Source organism: Sceloporus occidentalis, unplaced genomic scaffold (assembly GCF_023333645.1).
Source record: "Sceloporus occidentalis isolate IW3139 unplaced genomic scaffold, rSceOcc1.0.p SCAF_2, whole genome shotgun sequence".
Taxonomy (NCBI): domain Eukaryota; kingdom Metazoa; phylum Chordata; class Lepidosauria; order Squamata; family Phrynosomatidae; genus Sceloporus; species Sceloporus occidentalis.
This window is the reverse complement of record NW_028316982.1, coordinates 58,690,470-58,716,981: the sequence shown is the minus strand read 5'-3', so window position 1 is coordinate 58,716,981 and position 26,512 is coordinate 58,690,470. Positions and strand designations below refer to the sequence as shown.

The following is a 26,512-nucleotide window of genomic DNA, read 5'->3' as shown; positions in this document are numbered from 1 at the left end:
CCGACACGTGTCCAGCAGCGTCACGTGGGAACGGGGCCGGTGCCTAGGAGGCAGAGGAGGAGGAGGAGGATGGGGTCTGGGTCGGGCTCGGGGGCCGTGCTGCTGCTCTTCTTCTCCCTGTCTCCGCCTCGTCCTCCGGGGGGAGCGGCGTGGCTGCTGGGCCTGAGGCCGGAGGACACCAGCCCCGGCCGGGTGTGGCTGGAGCGGGGCTCCCTGCGGGCGGCCGAGGGCTCCCGCTTCTTACTCCGCCTCTACTTCCAGCCGGGCCCCGAGGAGGAGCAGCAGGAGCAGGAGGGCGGCAATAGCAGCAGCATGGGCAGCAGCAGCCCCGGGGGCCGAGGCGGGCGGCACCCGCGGGAGCGGCGCCTGGTCTTCGTGGAGGAGCCGGTGCAAGCGGAGCGGTGCCCGGAGCGGAGCTCGTGGGCCTCGGAGGTGGAGGTCTTGGGCCCGCTGCTGCCGGGGGGCTCGGTGGGCTCGGCCTTGGCGGAGGTGCGGGTGCGGGAGGCTCGGAAAGGCGAGGCCGGGGCCGGAGGGCGGCGCTTCGGCCTGTGCGCTTGGGACGGGCAGCAGTGGCAGCTGCACGGGGCGCCGGGGGGCTTCGTGCTGCAGGTGGAGCCGGGCCCGGGCGCCTCGGGGGCCTCGCTGGCGCTGGTGCCGCTGCCGGAGTCGCTCTGGCTGCGGGGGCTGGGGGCGCTGGCGCTGCTGGGGCTGTCGGCCCTCTTCAGCGGCCTCCGTCTGGCCGTGCTCTCCTTGGACCCCGTGGAGCTGCGCGTCCTCCGCAACAGCGGCTCGGCGGCCGAGAGGGAGCAGGCGCGGAAGGTGGAGGCGGCGGCGCGGGGCCGGGGCGGCAGCGGCACCTTCCTGCTCTGCACTCTCCTCCTCGGCCAGGCAGGCGCCAACGCAGCCCTGGCCGGATGGCTCTGCGGCTCCCTCGGCCCTCCGCTGCCCGCCGCCGCCGCCGCCACGGCCTCCTCCTCCTCCTCCTCGGCTGCTCTGGCCTCGGAGGCCGGGGTGCCCTGGCTGCCGGTGCTGCTCTGCACCGGAGTGGTCTTCCTGGGCGGAGAGGTGGCGCCCTACTCGGTCTGCTCCCGCCACGGCCTGGCCATCGCGGCCCACACGCTCTGCCTGACCCGGCTGCTCATGGCCGCCACCTTCCCCATCTGCTACCCGCTCAGCCGCCTCCTGGACTGGGCCCTCCGCCAGGAGCTCAGCACCTCCGCCACCCGAGAGCGCCTCCTGGAGACCCTCCGCGCCGCCGCCGACCCCCGGCACCTCTCTCTCGGCCGAGCAGGAGAAGGAGCAGCAGGGGACCTGGTCAGCCAGGAGCTGGCCATGGTCCAGGGCGCCCTCGAGCTGCGCACCAAGGCCGTCGAGGAGATCCTGACCCCGCTCAGCGACTGCTTCATGCTCCGCTCCGACGCCCTGCTCGACTTCGCCACCGTCTCCGAGATCCTCCGCTCGGGCTACACCCGCATCCCCGTCTACGAGGGAGACCGCAGGGACAACATCGTCGACCTCCTCTTCGTCAAGGACCTGGCCTTCGTCGACCCCGACGACTGCACCCCGCTCCAGACCATCACCCGCTTCTACCGGAGGCCCCTCCACTGCGTCTTCCACGACACCCGCCTCGACGCCCTCCTCGAGGAGTTCAAGAAGGGTCAGAGCACCGCCTCCCCCGATCCCCCGACGCCAAGGGGCCCCCCTCTGCCCCCACCCCCAGGCCCACTGCCCAGGGCCTCCGCTGCCTGGGGAGACCGAGGGGGGAAGGCCACTCTCAAGCACTCCCCCTTTGGAACCTCCAAAAACTCCCTCCGAATCTCCAAAAACCTCCACTTAGTCTTTGGACCTCCCTCCTAATCTTTGGATACTCCAAAGATGCCCCCCTTATCTCCAAAGTCTCTCACCTCTTCTTTGGAATAATAGAATCCTAGAACTGTTAGAGAGCACAGGGGCCCTCCAGTCCAACCCCATTCTGCCATGCAGGAACTCTCAGTCAAAGCATCCCCATTGACAGATGGCCATCCAGCCTCTGTTTAAAGACCTCTATGGAAGGAGACTCCACTACACTCCGAGGGAGTTTCTTCCACTGTCTTACTCTCAGGAAGTTCCTCCTAATGTTGAGGTGGAATCTCTTTTCCTGTAGTTGAGTCCATTGCTCCAGGTCCTGTTCTCTGGAGCAGCAGAAAACAAGCTTGCTCCCTCCTCAATATGGCATCCCTTCAAATATTTAAATAGGGCTATCATATCACCACTTAACCTTCTCTTCTCCAGGCTAAACATCCCCAGCTCCCTAAGTTGTTCCTCATAGGACATGGTTTCCAGACCCTTCACCATTTTAGTCACCCTCCTTTGGGCATGCTCCAGTTTCTCAATGTCCTTTTTGAATCATGGTGCCCAGAACTGGACACAGTATTCCAGGTGGGGCCTGACTAAGGCAGAATAGAGTGGTACTATTACTTCCCTTGATCTAGACACTATACTTCTATTGATGCAGCCTTAAATTGCATTAGCCTTCTTAGCTGCCCGACCCTCCAAAGGCTCCCTCCTAAATCTTTGGATACTCCAAAGATTCCCTCATTATCCCCAAAGACTCCCACCTTATCTTTGGACCCTCCAAATATTTCCTCCTTATCTCCAAAGACTCCCTCCTAATCTTTGAACAACCCAAAAATTCCCTTCTAATCTCAAAAAACTCTCTCCTAATCTTTGGACACTCCAAAAGCTCCCTCCTAAACTGTTAGGATGGGTGTCCAAGATGTCCTGGTGAAGCTGCTTGCCTGGGGGATACTGAGTTTATAGGTATTCTTCCATTTCCATCCATGAATGAATATAGGCTGGCCAAGGTGTTGTCTGTGTCCTTGCCTAGTGGTCCATGCATTTTCCTTTCCATGCCCCTTGCACAGGGACTCTCTGCTTGCATAGTGCTTCTCTGCCTTTGCTAACTGTTGTGAGGAGAGATCCTTGTGCCATCATCTGCCTGCACAAGACAAATAATAGAAGATGAACTTTGCCTTGAACATATGAAGTTGTCGTATACCAAGTCTGGTTCATCTGTCTTAGTACAGTCAGCCCTCCACATCCACAGATTCCTTATCCACAGTCAACCATCCACAGCTTGAAAAATCTTTTAAAGAAATCTTGATTTTGCCATTTTATATAAGGGACCCTATTTTACCATGCCATTGTATTCAGTGGGACTTGAGCGTCCACAGCTGTTGGTATCCATGGGGAGTCTTGGAACCAAACTTCAGCAGATACCAAGTGCCCACCATATTGTCTTCATTGAGCACTCCTCAGGTAGGGTTGGACACTAAATCCCTGACCAGCCCTACCTGGAGATGTAAGGGATTGAACCTTTGACCACCTGAAATTAAAGTATGTGTTCTAAATGATGTATGATCCCTCCCCAGTAGAGAGTTTGTTGAACCCCAGCATCATCATCCCACACACATACTGTTCCAGAGAAAATTCTGGAACTTATATTTCCAAAATAACTTTTCTAGGGTCTGCACACATATCCTTGCATACATATCCTGTTGGTATCAACATGGCCCTGAGCAGCTCACCCAGTCCTGGCTAATCTCATGGTTTTTTTACGTATTGCACTGAACATCTTTTTTTTCTTGAACTATGTATGTTAGATGTGAAACGGAGCAGGAAAGCAGATGCAGGGAATTGGTAGTAGTACAACCCATGGCTGCAGTTTTAACCTTTAGGTGGGAAAGCCTCTCTTCTCCACAACCCCAGTTTGTGAATTTGTTTTAGGGATGGTAGCCAAGAAAACAGGCAGTTTGTTGGCCACACTGACCTTAATTTGGATTTGTGTACCGCAGTTAGTGACCGAGCATCCCTTTGGGATTTGGGCATATGTTGCACTGGAGTGATAGGTAGAGATGGGCGGTAAGGCCATTGCTCTTTGATTAGTGAACTTTTAGGTTTCCCTTCCTGGTATCAACACAGATGCGCTAGTATACGGTTAGTTATCTACAACTAGTGTGCTCTTTTCAATTGCTGAATGTTGAGTCAATGTGTAGGTAACTTCCATTGATTAACTAGATCTAACCTACTCAGAACAGACAACAGCAGTTAGGCCACAATGCATTAGGCTTGCTGGATGTTTTAAAACACAATTTTCTTCAGCTGTTAGCCATGCTGGCTTCGGCTGATGGGAGTTGAAGTCCAAATAATTTGTCAGGTACCATGTTTGGAAAAACTGTCTGGACAGCATCTGTCTTAATGAGAAGGATGGGCATGTATTCAGGCATGAACTCAACTTGGATTGTGGACAAGTCAGTAAGTAGCAGGACCAAAACTGTATCTCTTTTCTGCAAACTTTTCCAGAAATATGCTTGCATCCCATATTTTTGCCTTGTAACAACTGATTGCACGCTCCAGAACCCTAGAATCGGCGCCGGCACACCACTTCTCCCCTGACTGTCTCGAGCCCTAGTCTCTGGAGCTGCAGCAAACAATCTTGCTCTATCCTCAATATGGCATCACTTCAAATATTGCTATTATATCATCTCTTACTCTCTTCCCCAGGCTAAATATACTCAGCTCTCTAAGTTGTTTCCAGACCCTTCACCATTTTGATCACCCTCTTCTGAGTACATTGTGGTTGTGACACATGCAACCCCTGGACTCCAATGTTATGGCCCAGGAGGGCCCCCACCAATCCCTCAAAGCCCCCCCCCCAACTCACAAATTTGTTTTTTGAAAATTTCAGCACAGTTTCTAGGCAATTTTTGTCCCCAAACAATACAGAAAGCCCCTCCAAAATGTACTTTATGCAAAATACCCCTGGAAGCACCCCAGAATCCTGTATTACCCCCCCCCCAAATAACTGTTTTCCTCAGCAGCCCCTCTCAAAATGGCTACAGGAGGTGAGGCCATGCCCATGTCACTTCCTGTCATTTTGAGAAGGGCTGTAAAGGAAAACAGAGGCATTTGGGTTGATGGAAGATGCTTTGGTGGGTTGAGGGGGAATTGGTCCCTGCCTTCTATGTAGTTGCTTATCCTTGCCCTTTATAAACATAAAAATTGTGTTCAAAGCCTCTCTGAAGTAAGATCAAAAGTCCATTTTCCTATGAAGGCAGATTTTCCAGGAGAGCACTGTGCACATCCCTTGGGTTGAATGCTTAGGAGAAAGGTGGAATGTATTTTTAATAAATACATAAATAATGATCTTGGGCACATGCGAGCACACTGGACCAACGCAATGCCACATTTGAGATGATACCCAGCAGTGGTTCTGTTTAGCTACAAGCATCCCTGAACGATGCTGGAATCATTTGGCTGAGTTGCAGCTGGATATGCCAGATGCATACAATCTAAAGCAGCTGCCCTCTTGAAAGGCAGGGGAATTATATGTTGAGTCTTGAATTTGGCTTCTTTCTTTAATCTCCAGGTGTGCACTACAGGCTCCCCTGACACTGCTGAGCTTTGCTTTGGCCATATGGAAATCATTAAGGCTCATTGATGTTGTTCAGGGTCACCAGCTTTCACAATTTTATTGTGAACCTTGTGATAGCGAGTGCTAACGTTGCACCAGCTGAAATAATGCACAGAAATTATGTAGGGGAAGGGTTGCTCTCCTTCTTTTAAAACTCCAGCTCTCTCACACACTACACAGTTAAGGCACACTGATAACTCTTTAACTGTCATAGCTCCATCCTATGAAATTGTGGGAATTGTAGATCTGTGAGATATTTAAAATGTTCAATCGCAGTTCTTAGTGACTCTCCAAACTACAACTCCCAGGATTCCATAGGATGCAGCCATAGCTATTAAAGTAGTATAAAGTGATATAATTGTGTAGTGTGAAACAGACTTCACTTTGTGAAGTCAAAAGCTTTCATGGCTGGTATCCAGGCTATGTGGCCGTGTTCTAGAAGAGTTTATTCCTAATGTTTTGCCAGCATCTGTGGCTGGCATCTTCAGAGAATGCCAGCTACAGATGCTGACAAAACGTCAGGAATAAACTCTTCTAGAACACGGCCACATAGTCCAAAAAACCTACAAAAACCACAGACTTCACTTTTCTAGATAATATATTTGCAGTAAAGCTGAAACAGTTCAGAGGCTGAAAGACACATTAGTGGTTTTCCAGAACTGGCATAGAGGGATCAGTAATGATACAGAGGGCATTGTGACTCCATAATACCTCTCTGAAGTTATAAACCATGTTATATAAACCAGTTGAATGATCAGAGTTAAATCTCTACATCTAAGTAGTGCTAATGCAAATGGATTCACATTGGATGCTACAGTTTTGAATGCTGTCATTTTTGCAAAGCCTCAGAATGGCAACAAAAGTAATTAGCAGCAGAGAGCGAAGGCTAAGCACCACTGACATCCAAGTAGCATTCAAGGCTAGTCTTAGTGTGTGAGTTGAAATCTAGTGGGTGCTGAGTATTGTATCTGTTGGCTTGTCTTCATTATTCTTGTTCATGCAGTGCAGTAAAATCTTGCTTAGTCATGTTCAGCTTGCTTCCCCCCCCCCCCCCCCATAGTGCTATTTCCTAACAAATTATTCCACATTTAATTAAGCTGCCCATTTGGAAAGTTGTTCCTAAATGACTGCATAGCTGTCAATATTGTCCCATAATAATTAGGTGTAATTACAAGTGTAGATGAATAGATGAGTAAAGCAAAGGTCAGAACCCTTCATTTTATGTTCTTACCATTGGAAACTAAGCCAGAGATCACTGAAATTTAGGTAATTAAACTGAAGATCCTTAGAAACAGATGAAATGGCAGGGTGCTCTTTTAGCTTTTATTAAGCATATTTTTGAAAAATGTAAATCTCTGGCTTAGTTTCCAATGGTAAGAACATAAAATAAAATGAAAGACTCTTCATGAGTCTTTCATAGAGCCCTGGTGGCGCTGTAGTTAAATGCTTGTACTGCAGCCACTAACTCACAAACCATAAGGTTGCGAGTTCAATACCAGCCAGGGCTCAGGCCCATCCTGCCAAGGTTGCTAAAATGAGTACCCATCTTGTTGGGGGAAATTAGCTTACAGTTGTAAACCGCTTAGAGACTGCTTAGGTGATATGAAATGAAGCTGCTGCTGCTATAAGCATCATCGGATCTAGAAAACATTGACAGCAATTGCAGCTTTTGAAAAGCAGACATTCATCATGATCAGATCTATAATCTCAAGCCTAAGGAAAATAAAATAAAAATGCAGCTAGCTGCATTATCCATATCAGCAAACAAGTTCTAGTAGTTCTCATCTTTAAAATTTTTAAATTATTGTAAGCCGCCTTTAATCTCATCATGAGAGAAAGGCAGAAATTCAATAATATGAATGAATGAATGAATGAATGAATGAATGAATGAATCTTCCTTCAGCTTTTGCAAAACTAAATGTTTTTAAATGTTCCAAGACCAAGTGACCCCAGAATAGTGTATAGCACACAACCATCTACTGTTGCTGGGAAAATCCATCCCCTCCACTAGTTATGGTGTTAATTGTTGCTAAATTCAGAGGGAAACTTGAGAGAGTGACAAATGGTGTAATTGTCCATTGCTAATTAGAAAGTCCTGTGCTTTGACACTGCAAGCCCTGACTCCAGTACAAACCTGATAATTGGCAGTCAAGATTGTTGCCTGGACACCTAACATCATTCCCATCATAGGCCTAGAGTGCTGACCAATAGTCCTTAAGTTCCTGGCCCCTTTGATAGTTTGATTCCTCTGTGATAGCAGTATGGGAAGCTGGCCTCATTGCTTAGAGGCCTTGACTGAATGTGTTGGGCTGTCACAGAATAAGTAATTTCTTGACATTCTCCTTTCCTTTCTCATTGTTATGAACTTCCTCTTACCAACAGCAAGTATCATAACATCTCCCATGTCTTTCAGTCTACAATCCCATCACTCTATGGCAAGTAAAAACTCCTTTCTCTGAGTTTCAAGGTGTAATAAAGTCCCATGAAGTCTCATTGCTTAGGCTGAGAGTGCACATTTATCATTGCTAGGGATAGGGTAAAATGGACTGCTTTAGCTTTGGGTTCTCATTTGAAGGGGAGGTATTATCCTACAGTCTATGGAACCAATGGCCATTCAAGTGTTTCACTTCCATTTTGGTTGGGGGTGGTGGGTGCCACAGTAGAGTGACTACTTTTCTTTTTTCTAGCCGCCTTGGGTCCCACTTTGGGAGAAAGGCAGGATAAAATAAAATAAATAATAAAATAATAAATAATCATTTTCTGTCTATCCTCTCCTTGCAGGGAAATCACACCTGGCAATTGTGCAGCGGGTAAATAATGAAGGGGAAGGAGACCCCTTCTATGAGGTGATGGGGATTGTCACTCTTGAGGATGTGATTGAAGAGATCATCAAATCAGAGATTCTGGATGAGACAGACCTCTATAGTGAGTATCAGGGGAACAGTGCTGTTTCACTCACAGACACACATTTACACAGAGATGTACTGTAACTAAAGGCATAGACTACATCACTGTAGCGGGGGGGGGGGGGGGAGCAGGAGCCATGAGAATTGCAGGGATCCCTTCCCATGTGGCTTTTAGCAGTTTTTGCTTGTCTTCCTTTCTGGCTCCTCTAAAGGCTCTGTGCCAGCTTGAGCCAGCTTGGGGGTGGAGTTGGAGCATAGTTCCTCTGGCGCTGCGTACATATGGCGCAGAACTGAAGGAGTGCTGCTAAGCCATGGCAAAACGGCTGTTGCATCCTTTGCAGGGTGCAAAAAAAAAAGCCACTTTTTGCAGCTCCTTCTTGCACCCTACAAAGGCCAGATCAGAGCCACAGCATGCAGTTGCTGTGGCCCCCATCTGGCTGAAACAGGGGTGGCTGCATGCTGCTCTTTCGGGGCTGTCTGTACAGCCCCCAAGTTCCCACATATTTCAGACTGAGTTCCTAAAGCAGCTGTGTGGATCAGAGTAGTCTTCCACCAAAGGAAGGAGTTTCTCAACACCTAGCATTATCTGATAAGAGGTTAAGAAGGTGAGTTTTTATTTTAATTTAAGAAAAGGAAGAGTGTGGCAGGTGGCTGAAGTTCATTTAGCATGGAGGTTGCTCTTAGATACGTATGTCAATGATTTCAGCCTTGGTTGGCTGATAACAGATTTTCTGAATGGCACAGGGAGATTTTCTCTTCGTTAAAGTACTAGAATAGGATTATTCAAAGGGCAATGTGTATAAAATAGTTTAGACAAGGTTACACACAAGTTAGTAGTTTTGCTTCCAAGTGTGGGGAGAGAAGGGAAGGAGTAGTGTCATTTGTAGATAAGAGATTGTACTGTGACTATAGCTTTTCTGTCTTGACCGTTAGCTGACAATAGGAAGAAGGAGCGGGCACCCCATCGAGGTAGAAAACCTCATGACTTCTCCATCTTCCGTCTTTCTGATAGTGAGATGAAGGTGAAGATCTCTCCACAGCTCCTGCTGGCTACACACCGTTTCATGGCTACCGGTATCCAGTTCTCCTTATGCTCTCTCTTTCTCCTGGCATTTTGATAATTCATTGCCTTTGGCCAGTGCTGATGGCATGCATGGCAGCTGTATACTTTAAGGAGTCATCCTCTTGTTCTACCCAGTTTTAGTGCAGAACTTCACTTCAACTCGCTTACCTTTATGTTCTGGTTCCCAACTCCTGTCTGGGAACTTGTGGTACAATGGAGAACTGTCTTTATCCTCCAGTTTCTTCTGGAGAGGGATAATAATGAATGGGAAAGTATCATTTTGCCATAGGTACCATTTTCCCCACCTACAGCCTCTGTCATGGAGGATTTCTCCCCTTTGCTTGCTTTTTCATACCACATTTCACAATCCTTATGGGTTCAAGTAAGGTTATACAGTCAGCCCTCTGTATCCACAGATTCCTTATTTATGGATTCAACCATCCACAATTTGAAATGTCAAAATGTATATATAAATTCCAAAAAGCAAACCTTGATTTTGTCATTTCATATAAAGGGCACAATTTCTGTCCCATTGTATTTAAAAGGATGTGAGCATCCACGGATTTTTATATCCACAGGGAATCCTAGAACCTAGTCCCAGTGGATACCAAGGGCCCACTATAGAAGGTATCAGTCGTACTTACAGAGCTGTACATCTTCCCCTCCCCTTCACTTGTAGAGGTGGATCCCTTCAAGATGCCATATCTTTCTGATAAGATCCTGCTTCGGCTGCTCAAACACCCAAATGTCATCCAGGAAATGAAATTTGATCACAAGAACAAGCGAGCACCTGAGCATTACCTTTATCAGCGCAACCGGCCAGTTGACTACTTTGTACTCATCCTTCAGGTTTGTCAAGATTGCTAGCAGAAATCCACAGTTTTATCTCCCTCTTGTCCCCTGAGATCCTGTAATATAGTGTGGGATAGAAATATTTTTTTAAAAGGGAAATTATCTATTACCTTAGATGACGAATTGTTAAAGTGCAACCCCCCCCCCCAAGTCATTTCTGAGGCCCTTGGGGCACCTCAGCACACCCTTAATGTGTATATGTGTGTGTGTGTGTACGTGCATTCTCTCTTAACTTTTGTAGATTGATGTTTTAGCTTGATCTTTTAAAAAATTATTGTAAGCTACCTTCAGTTCCATCTTGAAAGACAGATGGGATATAAATTATTTAAATAAATAAATAGCATGAATTTAGAAGTGCTATGGCCTAGGGAAAGGAACATGGCTACTTTGCTCCATGTTTATGGGTCATGCAAGTCTGCTACAGCAAAAACAATAAAGAGCTGAGAGGGCTGCCATGGATGCCTCAGTACCCTGGCGGATATTAGTACACCTGCTCGTGTGAAGGGAATATGTGGGAGAATACGTCTTTGGAGGGTTATTTTGCTAAGATGGTCACCTTGAGGTCAGAGACAGAGAGTTCTGGGAGATGGAAGTGTTCCTTCACTGGTTTTTTTAATATTTATCCAGTGGCCTAAATATCCTAAAGACACCAGATCCCATCTGATCTTGGAAGCTAAGCAGAGTCGGCTCTGGTTAGTATTTGGTGAGAGACAGCCACCAAATACTATGTGCTGTAGGTTCTGTTTCGAATGAACGAACTAGAAAACCATCTCTGAATGTTTATCACCCTATATCTATAACACAGCAAAGGGAGAAATCAAGTTTCACACAACACACACACACACACACACACACATACAAGAACCAGCAATATAAAAGTGATAGTTGCTAATGATTTAGAGAGTTTAGCAGAGGGCAATACTTTACCAGATTCAGGCGTGGAGCTCCAATCGGGGGACGAAGTAAATGAGTCTGGCTCAGCATGCAGCCTAGGACTGGGTTTGGCCTGCATGTGCTGAGGAGTCAATGGAGAAATGGACAGAGCAGCTGTTTGAATTTAATTAAGGCCAAATTGAAGGTGGCCAAATGCATATGTATAGGGTAAAATGTGTTCTGGGGCAGTTTCTCAGGAGTTTAGGAGGACAAATGGCCAGGGGATGTATGGAAACGGCAGGGCAATCAGCGCAAATGTCTTACACAAAGAGTTGTCATCTCTAGAGGGAAGTGCCCTTTGATTTCCAACCTTTGGCCAGTACCTAAGAGTGTGCCAATTATCACACTCCTCTGCGAAGGGATTGTGCAGATTCCAGCCTCATTGAACTTATGGCTTCCATGCTTAGCCTACTGGATCTCCTTATTTGGGTGGGGTGGGCTATTTCCTCACATTGGGCATCTTCAGTGGCTATGTGACCCAAACATCCCTTTTAATATTGATATTAAAGGTTGACTGGGGGTTAAGGAGGGCTAGTTCATGGAGTAGCATTGGCTTTCTCTTCTGATTGCCCTCCCAACCTCCCTCCCTCCCTCCCTCCCTATTTTGGCTGCCCACTCCTATTTTCTGCCATTAAGGGGAAATACCCACCTATCTGGTGAGTAAACAGCCTTTTGTTTTGCCCTAACTTATTGTGTTAGGAAGCAGTGCTTTCTTTAAAAAGTAAAATAAACAAGCATGGCCCAGAGCTGTGGAGACAGGAATTTTAGGAGTGTCTGAATAGCATTTTCTTTATTTTTGTTTCTTCAGGGAAGAGTGGAGGTCGAAGTTGGAAAGGAAGGACTGCGTTTTGAGAATGGAGCATTCACATACTATGGTGTTCCAGCCATCATGGCTGGGGTCTGTGCAGGTAAAAATCTAGAGGAAGGCATACAACCCTGGTTCCCACTTAAATCGATTTGTTGAAGTGTTACAGTGAGGGGGGGGCATGCATCAGACCCATTTAACCCACGTCTTTTTGACGCTGATTTTTTTTCTGCATCTTTTTCACCAAATTGATTCAACACAAGTGTGAACCACAAGTGGATTGGAATCAATTCAAATTTGCCCTTCGGCCAGCTGGTGCCGAATCATTTTGAATCAATTTATTCATGAATGCGAACCACAAGTGTGTTATTTTGATGACAGAAAATGCAATCGGAGCAAGTGTAGTGTAAACCACAATCCGATGTCGAATTGATCCATCGATTCAGTTCGCACACCAATTTATCTGTAAGTGGGAATGAGGCCTCAATCTATTGGAAAACATGTGAAGTTGTCATACTTAGGCAAAATCTTCCCTGCGGTTAGAAAGCCAGAAATATTTTGAGTAGGGTGTCTTGGCTTTACGTTATCCTGAAATCAAATTCTATGTTGAGTTTTAATTCTGTACCATATCTCTGTAAACATGTACAATTAAGAGTTTTGCTGGAAAAAAAAGGTGAAGCAGGTTATGTACAGAGTTTGTAAAGATTACTTTTTGGACTACAATTTTACCAGATGCCTCCTGCCAACCTGACCAACTGCATCCCAAAAAGACACTTGCCCCTAGGAAGTTGGTAGGCTTCAGAATCTCTTAGCTACCCATTTGCATTTTTGGAGAAAATATTTTTGACAACCTAAATCCAGTTATTAGTCCTAACTACAATAATCCCATTGAATCAACTGCTGAATGTTAAATCACCATTATGTAAGTTCCATTGATTCAGCTGGACAAACAATTTAATTTAGACCATAGTTTTTCTTTTGGGGGTAGAAGAAACCCTCTCCTGCCCATACCCCACATTTATGTGTGTGAGAAGATGCACAATATATTTCCTTCCCAGTAGTAGCCTAGGATTGAAACATAGATAATATTAAAGTATGGTCACAGCTTGGGAGGAAAAGTTGTTCCAGAGGACACTGTCGTATCCTTGTAAGCAAGCAGACCTTGCAAGAGAGAATAAAAACATGTTATCTGCCTGAGCTGGTGCATGGGGTGTCATTCATCTGCAGTTGGCATTACCCTCCTGACCTTTCATTCTCTTGAGAAAGTGTGTCTTCCCAGTACAGGGAAGGGTGGCACAGCAAAGCTTTGAGTGGGACTCACCTTCCATCTTCTCCCTTTATTTTCAGATAACGAAGCACGCAAAATGAGCAGTCTGGCTGGGTCATCGGTCCTGTGTATGTATCTTTTTCCTTCTGACCTCTTCTTTTGCTAATAGTGAGGAGTTGCCAACTCTGTCTCCTTTCCGACCCTTTCCCCTTCTAGCCTAGGACTTGCATATGCCAGATCTTGGAAAGGTTACTATTTGTGAACTACATCTTCCAGAGATCATGATGGTTGAGGGGATTCTGAGAGCTGTAGTCCAAAAAAGTTACTTTCCCAAGCACTATTTTATACATTCTACCTCCTCCAACTGATTTGAACTCACCAGAGTTTATCGCACGGCCCCTAAAACGGGCCCAGTGCGTTCTAAATGTGAACGCGTGCAGGCACACACAGAACGGGTTGGGGCCAAGAACCCTATTTTATCGCACACTGGAATGCCGCCTTTGCTGCCGGGCATTCCAGTTGCATCCCCGTACTGTTCCAGAGATCGCCATTTCTGGGGACGCTTAGAAACAGTTCCCCGGGGCCATGTGATAAACGCCACCATTTTAGGATGCTGTCCACGACCATATCCAGTTATTTAATCTAGGAAGTCTTTATTAAGCTTTCATCAATGCCATCTCCTTTGGTTTAGCTAGCTTGGAGTAACACTCCTAACAATTTTGTTTATACTAGGGTTATTGGCATATATTGCACAGCTTAATACTTGGAGTCCTGTGAGGTGGATATTGTCTTATCTTCATCCTGAATTATAACACAATACCCTTCCACTCCTTGCACCAGGCCACAGTGCGCACGTCATAAGTACAGTTTGAGACACCTTTGGAACATTGGCAAAGCAGGTGAAAGCCTTACCAGGCATCTAAAAGGATTATGAGGAATGAAAAAGACATCAGAAATAATAGACATCAAGACATTACTGCCACAATAATCCCATTTTACTAACATTTATGACCCCTAAAGTTTTGGTCCATAATCTCTTGTGTATGCCCCGAAATAACCCTGGCTTCTCAGCTGTCTGTATTCCATCGTGTGTATTCTTAGTGTCATCTACTGGTGATGCCAGGGGTTGCACCTTGGATCTATAAATGTTCATAAAGCATTTATTAAATCCACTTTTTCCATTGTCATAACATTAAATGTGGGGTTGTGAAGTGAAATCTTACATCCCTGAGAAGATTGTGGGTGACATGCACATCTATATAACTTCTCAGGATCTGCAGTATGTTCACATCCTCTCCCCCAAACTCTAGTAGTCTGGAAATGGATCTTCTATAATATAATCTTTAAAAAGCTAAGGTCACTTGTGGAAAGTGGCAGCTGATACTGATACTAACAGGTCCTTTCCTGTCCTCTATCTGGCAGGATATGCCCAGTGGGTATTTTTACATGTTTCCTTTGGAGTGGGAGAAAGAGCATCTTTTTCATTACAAGCCAACTCCAGGCATCACCAGTAGATGGCATTAATTACATGCCATCTTTCCAGGGACAGGCTGTTAAGGGCACTATGAAGCCAACCTATTCTTGTCTACCTGGCCTAGTTCAGTCTCTGTTCCTTCTAAAATACATTCCCTTGCTCCTCCTCCCCCTTTGCCCTTGGTTTTTGTCTCCCAATCTTGGTCCTTTACTCCAGTGCCTGTGTCCATGTCCCGAAACTTCGCCTTCAGCAGAGGGGAATCTTTGGCTGGCTCCCCAGGTAACTGCATACTCTACACCTGGCAAGGTTCCCATTCTGCTGCCTCATGATTCTGGGCATGTGCTTATTTATAATCCCTTTCTCCAATCCTGAGTACTCCAGAGTACACCCTATGCTATCCTGCATGCATGCAAAACTGAACACTGTATGTACTGCTGCATGTGCTGTGCTTCCACACAGCTGTGTATGTATGCTTTTGCTCAGCAGTCATAAATCAGTATTCTGTATCTGATGCTTCAGAGATGGCCACTTTCTCATGTTTAACATATACAGGAGATATATTATACAGAGAGATGCATTTGTGTTGGTAATGTGGGCATACATAGTAGGTATGTTCTTAAAAGATCTAAAGGAATAGATGCAGTTGACAGGATCCAAAGAAAGATTAAACCCCTATGATTCCAGGATTAAACCCCTACGATTAAACCCCTACTGATTGATCTGAGACTCACTTTTGCAGTTCTGCATGCTTTTTCGTTTTGATAACACTCCACGAAGAGCCATGTGGATGGTGCCTCGGTTGAGAGGAAGCTGCCTACTTGGTGGAAATTGACCCAGCGAAAGAGAGGCAGGAATTTGAGGGTGGCAGTGAGAGGAGTATTAGCCATGAAAACTGTGGATGTATGTGTTTACACAAACACCCAAGAATTCAAATATTATGGATTTAAGGTAGGAGAGGAAGCATTAATAAGAAAAATGTTGTGCAGTCATTTTTGGAAAGCTTGCTATAAGAAAAGTTAATGAATCTAATGGATTCTGGTCTCCATGACTTGTTGCATAACAGTCATTAAAACTGCAAGCCTATCCTGTGCTCAGAAGTATGTCCTATTCATTGACATTTATTCCCAGGAAAGTGTGTTTAGGACCAGTGGTGTCACTAAGGGGTGTGTGTGTGTGTGTGCAGAAGCGCAGAATGCACTGGATGATACTCCAGAAGAAGGGTGACACCCAACTGAACATCCCCTCCCCACCTCCCTGCCCTGTGCTATTTTACTTGCAGGCAGGGAGGAAGAGGGACTCAATGCATCCCCACCTCCCTGACTGGTGCCATTTTACTTATGAGTTATTCTTATTAGGGTGAGTATGTTAGAAGGAAAGATGAGGTTTAGAGTAAGAAGGAACTGTTTTAAAATAAAAATAACAAGAAAGGATTGAATCAAGGGAATTATGCAGTGAAGAACTTGCATTTCAAGAATGTTCAAAAACAGGGTGAGATAGGGCTGCAATAAAGGGTAAAAATATGGAATTAATCAAAGGGAGCCAGTAGGGAGAATAAAAGAGAAAACACCATGTGTACTGTATGTACAGGTATACTACAGTTAACAAATTCAGTGTGTTTCTGGGCTTTACTTCTTTATCAGAAAATTTGACACCAGAGACATCAACAACATGGAAAGAGTAGGGATAGGTTCCTACATTGCATAAAAGAAGAGCAGATCAATATGTTAAATAAGCAAACCTTTTATTCAAAACTGCCAAAATGCACAAGTGAAATGAAACAACCAGGTAAGGTGAGAGTTACAGCACTAAAGAAAAACATTTTGAACCTTCCAAAATACATCTAGCTTCTTCCAAAATACTTCTACCTGAGCTTTTCTTTCAGCAGTCTCCACTTATTTATGATTTCCATTTAGTGGCCAAATGTACAGATTTATGTTTCTTTAACATGCTGGTGAGAACTGATGAGGTAGGCATATTTGGTGTCCACTTTTCTCTTTGTTTTGCTGTTTATGTATATTCAGAAAGGGCTTGTGGAAATAGCTAATGTTTACTTTGACTGTTGTAGGCAAGCACACACAGCTGCAGTAGGGTCAGCTAGAACCAAATCCCATTATTTCTCCAGCTCAAACTTTTATTGTGTAAAAGTTGCTGCGGCAATGGGACACCAAAAGTCTGAGTTTCTCCTACACCATCCTCCTGATACTGATACTGCAAAAATTTTTCCAGATAAATAAATTTCCAGGGGTGGGCATCTATGGACAGCTAGGGGATCATATTAGTTCCCTAGGAAATCTTGGAGAAGCATACCTACTTCTGCTAAAAGCAAAAAACCCCAAATACCTGTAGGGTGTATGAGGACACTTTTGTCATGTTTTGGGTTTCAAAGAAGGCCTCTCCTGGGCCTAAATTGGCCCTGGAGAGTGCAGAATGGGGTGGAAATACACGCCATGCCCCTGGTAGACATTTTGGGGCATTTTAAGGCAATTTTTCTTTAAAAATGCCAAAAAAATGTTGGCCCTAGAAATGGAAATGCCTTCCATACCCCTAATTTCGGGCATTCTGGAGCAAATAAATGCTTTGGAAAATATTTTTTGCAAACAAAATAGCCCCTAGGATTGGTGCATGCAACCCATGGGATGAAATTTGCCCAACACTGAGATAGACAATAAGAAGGAAAGGGTGTAGAAAGACTTTGTGTAAAATAATTACTTTGTCAGGGGGCTTTGTTAGCTGAAGTATGCCTGTATGCTTAAAATTCAGGGCAACATTTCATATTCCTGAAATAATGAGCTACACATAATCTTATACCATGAGCAGTACAACCTTGCTATAGCCATCAGAAGGTTATGCTATAATAAACCGGTTATTCTTTGAGGTGTCACCAGTCTCTTTGCATTTCTAGATTAGGATAGGCAACTATTGAGCTGGGGAGCTGCTGTAGCCCTATGGAGGACCATACCCTTCTGCCTGTGTTTATCACACTCTCCACCACATTTGTCCAAAATGGCCAGTAGCACCTGCCAGGGCCTTTGCTGGAGTTCATGGCATTTTCAGAGAGACCCTCCCCCCTTTTTTTCCTTTCTTTTTCCTTTTTTGCCTGTAGGATCTTGATTGAGTGCAAAGCCAGAAGAGAGCATTCATCCATTTTTATAAAAAATATGCCTGGGCCTTAAAAAAAAAGGCTGAGTCCCCTGTCCCAATGACCAAGTTGCATCAAAATGGTCAATTGGTTTTCACCCAAGGGGACCCTTGAGAATGGCAAAAACAACTGTGGGAGCCGCACATGGCCTGCGGACAACAATTTGCCCACCCCTCTTCTAGATATAAAATGGTGGTGAGCAGTGTCCTTCTGTGTACTTAGATTTAAGGGCTCTCGTGCTTCTGGCCACATGTTTAGCCTGAGCATTCATTTTTAGTCCCATAAGAAAGCTCACGGTCCTTTTACATATAAACGTTCACACTTTATTTTCCTCAAGCCTTCGTTGGGTCAATCTGATTTAAGAAATAAAAAGAAAACTGTTCAGTTGTTGATTTTGTTAAATTATTGGGAGTTGAAATCTCCTACTGATCTATTGTCAATCACCCCAAGATATACCAGTAGACCCTAGTGTACATTTTGTCCACCCCTGTTATAGTAATAAAATGGAAGAAGGTTTCTGTATGGCGTGAGGGAAGTGTCCCTTCTTTCCTCAGCCCTTTGAAAAATCTGCCCCTGAAAATTCTGAACAAATCAGCCACAAGGTTTTGGTTTTTTAAAATATTTTCCTGTTCCTGTTACAGGCTGGCTGTAGTCCCAAACAGAAGCCTACAACTTAGGAAGTGACAGTATGCTGCAAATTTTTGTGGCTCCCCATTTGACCATCCTGATCCAGACAAAACATTGTGGGGAGAGGAGGAGATTAACAAGCTATTGCTTGTTCTCTAACTTTGCTCAGTACAGCCCTGCAGTTAAAGATGCCACTTAAATTTGTGTAGGATTATGCTTCTTTTTGCTATAGAGGGCATCAGTAAATAATGCTGAAAATGAAAAATAATGTTTGTGCTATCCATTCCAGTTAAAAGCCCTGTTTTTTAAACATTACGTCAAGCAGGAAGGTGCCATCAATTTCTCTCAGTTCTGTTTCTATCATTTTTTGATCAACAAATATTTATACTGGTGACCTGAATTCCCACCATGTGAATAATCCTTCAAATTTTCCCTCTGCTAATACTCTTTCTGAAAAGCCTTTCTGCAGTCAGCTTGAAAAATGCAGCATGTGTTTGTGTGTGTCTTGAGACAGATGTTGGTTTTAACCCTCTCCTCCACTCTTGTATAAAGCACGCTGCTTTTTCCTGCTCCATTGCTTAGTGTGTTCTCAGCCATTGCTACAGCCACACAAGACGTCTTAGTTTGTTGTGCAGCAAATATTCAGCACTCATTCTTCTTTAGCGATGCTGGTATCCCCAAGAGCTGTCCTAATGTGTATGGTGAGATCCCTGAAAGCAAGCCAAAATAAGTGGCTGATGGTTTCTGGGTTAGTGGTGAATCTGCTCTGGGTTTTAGTGCAAATACAGTAGTAAAAATGTTATCCAGGAGGCTCTCCCCTATCCCCAAATAGTCCTAGCATCTTGCATAAAGTTCAAACTAAAATATGGAACAATTCACCAGCTCATGGAAACCACTAGCCATCACTGACCATCACTGCAAACTGAAATGTCAAGCTTTGGAAGTATTTATGATGATGCAGCCTTAACATCCACTTGTCTGGAAGGGCAGTATTTCTCTGTCGCTCAAAGGTCCTGAATGGTAGTATTGTATCTTGAATGCCAGGAGGGGTGATGGTTTTGCTCACTGCTGCCGCTTTATCTCTAGTGAACCAGTCGCCATCCCGTTGCAGTGGATTAAATCGCTCTGAGTCCCCCATCAGAGAGCGCAATGACTACGGTGGCAGCAGCACCCAACTCCACAGTAGCAGCAACAACAACATCTATACACCAGATTATTCTGTCCACATACTCTGTGATGTACAGTTTGTCAAGGTATCTGCGGGACGGGATGGCAGAACCAGGTGCTGACTGTTGGTTATACCTTTGAGCTATGTGGTATTAATTGCCCCATGTGCAAGAGTGTGACTTCCACTGATATACAAGTCTGGGAATAAATTTAGTAGTGTGCAGAATGAAAGAGGTGTTGTGAATCCAGTCTGGGGAGGTAATATTTTTGGTTAGATGGACAAACATGGAAAGACATGACATGATGATTTTGCCAAATGGATTTTTCCAGGGCAACAAAAGGGCCGCTTTTACTTCTGTAATTCAATAAGGCTCTTAATGGCTAGCACATCACATAGGAATTGCCAGTTTGAGCTTCTAGAGATGATTTTTTTGGGAAAGAATAAGGAAGCTTTATCATTGAAGGGTGGGCAAACTGTGAGGATCCAGAGGCCAACTTTGCCTCCCAAGTACCTTCTACATGTCACCCGCTGTCTAAAAATGAACTTCTCCCCTCACAACATTAATGCGGTAATGTGATATGCCATAAGTGTACTAACCTATCCTTTGCTGTGCTACCAATCATCTGCTAGGAAGTGTCACAGCATCTGTTTGGTTCAGCATGTGAAAGGATATAGTATATGTGATGTGATATAATGGAGCAATGGAATTTTGTAGAGTAAGCTGCTGTACCACCAACTTCGAAGAACCTTTTTTAAAATGGTAAAATGCAAGTTCCATTCTCCCTAGCAATGCCCCTAACAAAGTTTAGTCCTTTAAAGATCCTCTTCTTTTGTGTATTTCTTTCATCCATTAGTGGAGTACAAACTTTCTGCTTAGCAACCTTTCAGATTATAGACCTCATTCCTCTGTGTTGTAGAACTTGTAATTGTTGGAGAAATGAAAACCCAGCCAAGGCGAGATTAGTGTGGTTATGTAGCCTTTTGGCTGTTGTGCCATAAATAGACTTCCTTTCACCTTGCTAAATTGCCAAGTCTGTAGTGGTAGGTGTCACATTTGATAATGTGCAGGATACCATACCAACAGCTGTTACACAATAGAATTCTCTGCTTTTCTGTTTGTGAAGTTTCAATACTTCAAAAGTTGTTCCATTAATAATAGGGAAACTGAGTTCATTAAAGTCAGACCTTTTTCCTGAAATTAAGATTAAGATCACAAGTGTCCATTTTGCCCGGGTTAAAAATGCTAACATATAAGTCTGCTTTCTGCAGTGATGACAGGGCAATGTTGAGATCCTTTAGGGGAGAAAACAATTTCTTTTTTTGCTCCTCTCCAGATTACAACTAATGAACATTAGCGCAGTTTTCAGGTCAGAGTAAGGATGAAGAGCTTTTAGTAATCTAGATATTTCGGTCTACAACACAGCATGACCAATGGGTAACATTGTGGGGAGATGTAGTCCAAAACATCTGGAAGGCCTGTGGACCACTAACCCTGAGTTAAGAGTGTTGGGGCTCTTTCTTACTACACAAATATAGCACTGTGGTTCCACTTTAATTGCCATGGCTGCATCCTATGGAATGCTTGGATTTGTAGTTTGGGAGGCACTAGCACCTTCTGGCTGAAAATTCTAATGCCCTTCCCTAAACTATGTATCCCAGGATTCCATAAGATGTTGCCATCGTAGTTAAAGTGGAATCATAGCCCTATCAGTATGTAGTTTGAAAGGATCATTGGCCCTGAAACACAGAGATTTGGAATATTCCATTTAAAATATGGGACCTGGGTACAAATCAGTGTTTGGTCATGAACTCACTGTGTTAACCTTGAGTTTAATCATATTTCTTGGCTTAAGTCACAGGGAGGAAAAGGAAGGGCAGAATATCAGTGTAATGCATTGAAACAACTTTTTGGGTACAAATAGCTGGGTGAAAGATGTTGAATTTCTATTGAGACTTGAAACAGGCCATGGAATGTTTTGTAGAATAAAAAAATTTGTGAACAAGTTTAATGATGGGAAGACAGTTTAAGGAATCTATATAAAGGAATCTGTTCAGATAGGATGAATGATATTGAAGAAGGAGAGGAAAATAATGGATAGCCGACAAAAAGTTGCATTGAGGAGGAACTTGAAAAATGCAAAACAGAAGATGAGACAAGCATTTGATTGAGGATCAAATGGGGGTAAAGCATTAAATGTAAGGATCAAAATTGAAACTGATAACAGTGAAGTATTGCAGAGCCTTTGCAAACATAGATTCAATCCTGGTCATTAGACATTCTGTTAGGGGCAGTTGGCTGTGGTTTTGGTACCACTATTCTGATGTGTTGAAAGAGAGATGAAATGATAAATGAGAAAAGTTCCAGAAATCAATGTTTGATGTGCATGTGGGGGATGTAGAAAGGATAAGGCAGATGTTAAAAGACCTCGAACAACTGAACTGGCAAGACAAGGTGTAATTCTCAATGGTGATTCCTCTGGCTTGATGACTTAGATCACTCGGCAACAGTACCAGAATGCCCTGGCTGCCAGCCGCATGGATAGCTCACCTCAGACCCCTGACATAGAGGCTTTCAATGATGGAGATTCTACCAAGGCTCCCACAGTCAGAGGCACTCCACTGACACCCAAGGATGATCCTGCCCTCCTCCTGCAGGAACGAAGCAGCATTGTGGGTAAGTATTGCAGATATCAAAACCTGGAAGTTACTTCTCTTGCATTATGGTGAGCAGGATGCCAATAGTTGGCGTGGCTATATTGGCTGTGGGTGTCTGAGCGGTATCATCCAAAATGATGTTTCCCAAGCAATCTGAGGTATGTTCCAACAAAATAATTGTATCCACTAACAGCCACTAGTGCAATGCACAGTTTGCAGATCATCATGAATGTGCTTTTTGTAATTTATATTTTGTATCAGAAATTACTTTTGTACTCCTTTTATATCAGATGCTGTAAGGCCAGTATCCCTTAGTGATGTATGCAAACATAAATCCAACATACATTTGCTTACATGTTTTTGGGGTGTTGCTGAGGTTGGTATCTTCTTCCTTCCTCCACAGTGACTCCCCCCAACAGCACTTAGCATTTCACTGTAACAACCCTACTCCATGGTCACCCAGTGGCTGATATTTGGGAGTACTGGAGAAGCATCTGGCTATGTCCCTGTAATCTGACGCAGAATAGAAGGGAGGCTTATTGCAATGAAACAGTACAATGAAACAGTGAATACTGGTAGCAGTGAGGGGATCCATAACATAGTTCTGCCTGTGGAACTTTTATGCTGTGCTCAGTGATGTAGGATCTTGGCCTAAGTTTGTTAAAACCAGGCCAAATAGAAAGAGGTTTTAAGTTAGATGTTTGGTTGTGGTAGTGGTGTTTGATCATGCAGTCCACTCTTCACGTGTTCCTGTCACACATGTATTTGAAAAGCTGTTATATATACCATGCTGCACTTCCTTTTGTGTATTATCTATCTGTGTCCTGCAGTTAGCCAGTCAGATGGGCATCTAAAGAGCCCTACAGACTCTGTGTTCCTCCACATTGAGGGAATCCCCTACATCCAAGAGGAATTTCCAGGGAGCACAGACACCAACACACAAGAAAGTGAGTGTTTTAAGAGCAATGAAAACATTTTGGGATGGCAGGAACAAGAAACCAAAGCTGTCAGAACAGATCCTACCTTTAAAGTTAACTCTTGTTACTTTCCAGAAAACGAAGGCTACGTTGTCAGGCTGGAACCTGAGGGCTCAAACAGAGAAATGGAGCTCACCACATCCCCAAGTGGCCCTGAAGAACCCCTGGGCAAGAAGTTACTCCGGACCCTTAGTGAGTCATATTAGAGCCCCTGGAATGATTAATTAAATGGAGGGCTCTGTGACACATAAATCATATTTGAGATATATAGGCATGCTGTTCTGGCTACCAATGCCAGGCCTTCCTTGCCTTTGTGAGCCTCGTGATATACCCCCGATACCCCAAATCCACTAGGGACTATAATGTTTGAACATTTTGCATTACACTGAAGGGGGAAAGAAGAGATGCTGAAGAGTGTTATGTTCCCCCAGTGATGCTGGCCTTTGAAACAGAGCATCACCCCCCAACAGCAGCGCCCAACCCATTGTTTTGCTTGAAATTGCAGGTGAGAGGAGAAGAAAGCCATCAGCAGACAGCGAAAAGAGTTCGGATGACAATACCACCTTCACACCTCTCATCACATGAGCAGCATTATGGCTTTGCCCCTCCCACAGGTTAGTGGTATTTGTTGCTCTTTGCCTGATAGTACCAGTCTCTTCCTCAACCGGTCATTCCAGTTGCAAACTGGGTGCACATAGGTGTATACACAAAATGATCTTGTTGTGCATTTCTTACATGACTCAGCACACCTTTACTAGGCGGTCACATATTGCAGTAGTGCTGCTGCTGTTTTGAAAAAGCTATGCATAACTAGCGCAAGAACATTCCATGATGTTTCATGTAATTTTTAAGGGGCTCTTTTTTCTTGTGTGTACAGTTTAGGGCAAAATCAGGCTGAGGCTATTATATTAAGAACAGAACAAATGGAAACTGTAACATAATATTACAGTTTATCCTCACTTTGTTGAAGAACATTTATCTGCATTGCTTCAAAAAGCCTGGCAGGAGCTTCATGGTGCTGTATGCATCTCTGAAAGAAAAGCAGTGGTTTCAGGAGAGGGAACAGATGAAGGACATTTCCTCATCCCCCATGGATTTGCTGTGCCACCATCATATCACCCTGAAAACAGCTGATCTTGTCTGATCTAAGCAGAGTCAAACCTGGTTATTGGACAGGAAATGACCAAAGAATACCAGTGATATCCAAGTAGGTCTAGGAAGAAATCCTGCCTGAAGCCCTGGAGAAGTGCTGTCAGTCAAAATGGGCAACACTGGACTAAATGAACCCATCATCTGACTCTCTAGATGGGAATGCTGTGTGTTCCCGTGTAGCTCTTAGTGCTGCAGCCACAATGTTTCAGCTTTCCATCCTCTTAGAGAGGGCTTAGCTCACTATTAAGCAGTATAGAAATGTAAATGCTGCCATCCCCATGACTGAATATTTTATAAACTGTTAGAGGCTTTAGCACAGGAGTGGAAGTCATATAGCCATCCAGGTATTGTTGACCTTCAGCTCACAGTATTTCCCACCATTAGCTATGCTGGGATGATGGGAGTTGCAGTCCAGCATATGGAGAGCTGTATGATTCTTACTCCTATTTCAAGCAGGTCATTCCTTTTTCTTCCTCTGCCCTCCCCAACACAAATACTGTATTGCATGTTTCAGATTGTTCTTAATTATATACTTAATGATTATCACGTTCTTGTGGCTGCTTTTTAAAGACTATTTCCTCTCATTGCCATTCTATAAGCTTAGAGGTTCCTGTTTCTTATCTTTTTCTTGCAGATGGGTGTGCACATTTAAAACCTCTGCTTCTGCATATCTGGGGTATCTCTTGAATAAACAGAAGCAGCTACCATTACAAGAGTGAGAGTATTTCCTGATAGGCTGTAAGAGGAAATAGTGTGCTTAGGGTACACTCCTGCATCTGTGCACAGATAGGCCAGTGGTGATATTTTTTTTTTTTACAGACACATTTAATTGCTTTCAGATATATGGATGTAGATCAGAATACTCTTAAGAGGTGTTACTTGAGGTCTTCAACAGCTCTGAGGTTTCTTCAATGATTTTGCTTATTCTTTCCATTCGTTGTCTTGTATCTTTTGAAACCTCTGACAGACCATGGTTATTAATGGCCAGTGGTGATATTTTTTAAGTGTTGTGAGGGATGGAGCTGGGCACATCCTGTCCCTTCAGTATAGGATCCCGTGAAGTACTGTGGCCAAAGCCAAGAGCCATTTGCAGGTGGACATTGCTAAACAAGTGTTTTTCTCTCCCAGGTCTGCAGCATGACAGCCGACTGACAAGATTCATGTGTGCGTGGTGGCACCAGCTTCTCTCTCACATTAACTATCCCCTCCCTCTAGGGCTTGTGAGCCAGACAGCAGCCCTTTGAGCTCGAGAGGTGGCACCAGCACGTGGAGAGAGCTGAGCATGAAGGCTCAGCAAAAGATGGAAATGAGAAGAGAGTATCCAATCCTGGGTGTGTATGATCCCTGTGGGTAGCATAGCAGGGCAATGTCATCACCATCTCACAACAACTTCCATGGGTTAAATGCCCAAGGGAAGGAGGGGGGTACCCAGCCAGCCCTCCTTCCTGTTGGAAGTGCCTATTCTTCCTTTGCATGGTCCAGCAACTGGACCCCAGTGCATGTTTGTGCAGCAACAGCCTCGCACCACACACTCTCTGTATTCATATACACCTGAACGTTACCCAAACCTGCCCGACCCATTGGTATCTGTATCCAGCACCAACTGGCTTTGGGCTGGCAGTCTGAAGGGCAGATCAGTGCACTGATCACCTTCTCACCTGTGAGCTCTGAACAACACAGACACGGGTGTGTGACCCTAGAGAATAGCCCTGACCTCCAAGTTAGTTCAGAGCAGAAGAAGTGTTGACAGCAGGTGTCTATAAGGGAGAAATAAAATGTACTTGTTTTACATTAAACCAGTCCCTTTCATGTGTAGCTCTGAGAATGTATTTGAGGGAGGGGAAAGGAGAAAATGCCCAATAAAATGTTGCAAGGGATTGCCAAAGGAACAAGCGCTTATATCCCAGATACCTGGCAGACAAGTTGGAGACTGAGTGCATCTTTTGGACATTTGACAAATGTGCTGGTTCAAGCATGTTTTCCCAAGCATTTCTGCTAGTGAGGGGGGGACTGAATAGCATCATGAAAGTCCTAAAAGCAAT

General features: G+C 44.6%; 1 protein-coding gene across 2 annotated transcripts; it reads left to right on the top strand.

The window, feature by feature from the left end:
* Nucleotides 1-26,480, top strand: LOC149318402 (metal transporter CNNM1-like). Of its 2 annotated transcripts, XM_089509608.1 has the most exons (13): nucleotides 1-1,657; nucleotides 8,234-8,377; nucleotides 9,292-9,432; nucleotides 10,101-10,270; nucleotides 12,015-12,114; nucleotides 13,359-13,406; nucleotides 14,969-15,031; nucleotides 19,605-19,771; nucleotides 22,180-22,360; nucleotides 23,172-23,288; nucleotides 23,394-23,510; nucleotides 23,824-23,932; nucleotides 25,599-26,480. In XM_089509608.1, the coding sequence occupies exons 1-12, from the start codon at nucleotides 70-72 to the stop codon at nucleotides 23,901-23,903; spliced, it is 2,916 nt and encodes a 971-aa protein (XP_089365734.1). In that variant the 5' UTR covers nucleotides 1-69; the 3' UTR covers nucleotides 23,904-23,932; nucleotides 25,599-26,480. The 2 variants fall into 2 exon arrangements, with proteins under 2 accessions (XP_089365734.1, XP_089365735.1); XM_089509609.1 differs by lacking the exon at nucleotides 14,969-15,031.
* Nucleotides 26,481-26,512: the final 32 nt, after the last annotated feature.

Bases quoted from the DNA above. Each gene is read 5' to 3' on its own strand.
- LOC149318402 (XM_089509608.1), top strand. From the start codon at position 70: ATGGGGTCTGGGTCGGGCTCGGGGGCCGTGCTGCTGCTCTTCTTCTCC. The intron at 13,407-14,968 runs GTATGTATCTTT...CCTTTACTCCAG, and splicing joins GGCTGGGTCATCGGTCCTGT to TGCCTGTGTCCATGTCCCGA. The intron at 23,289-23,393 runs GTGAGTGTTTTA...GTTACTTTCCAG, and splicing joins AGACACCAACACACAAGAAA to AAAACGAAGGCTACGTTGTC.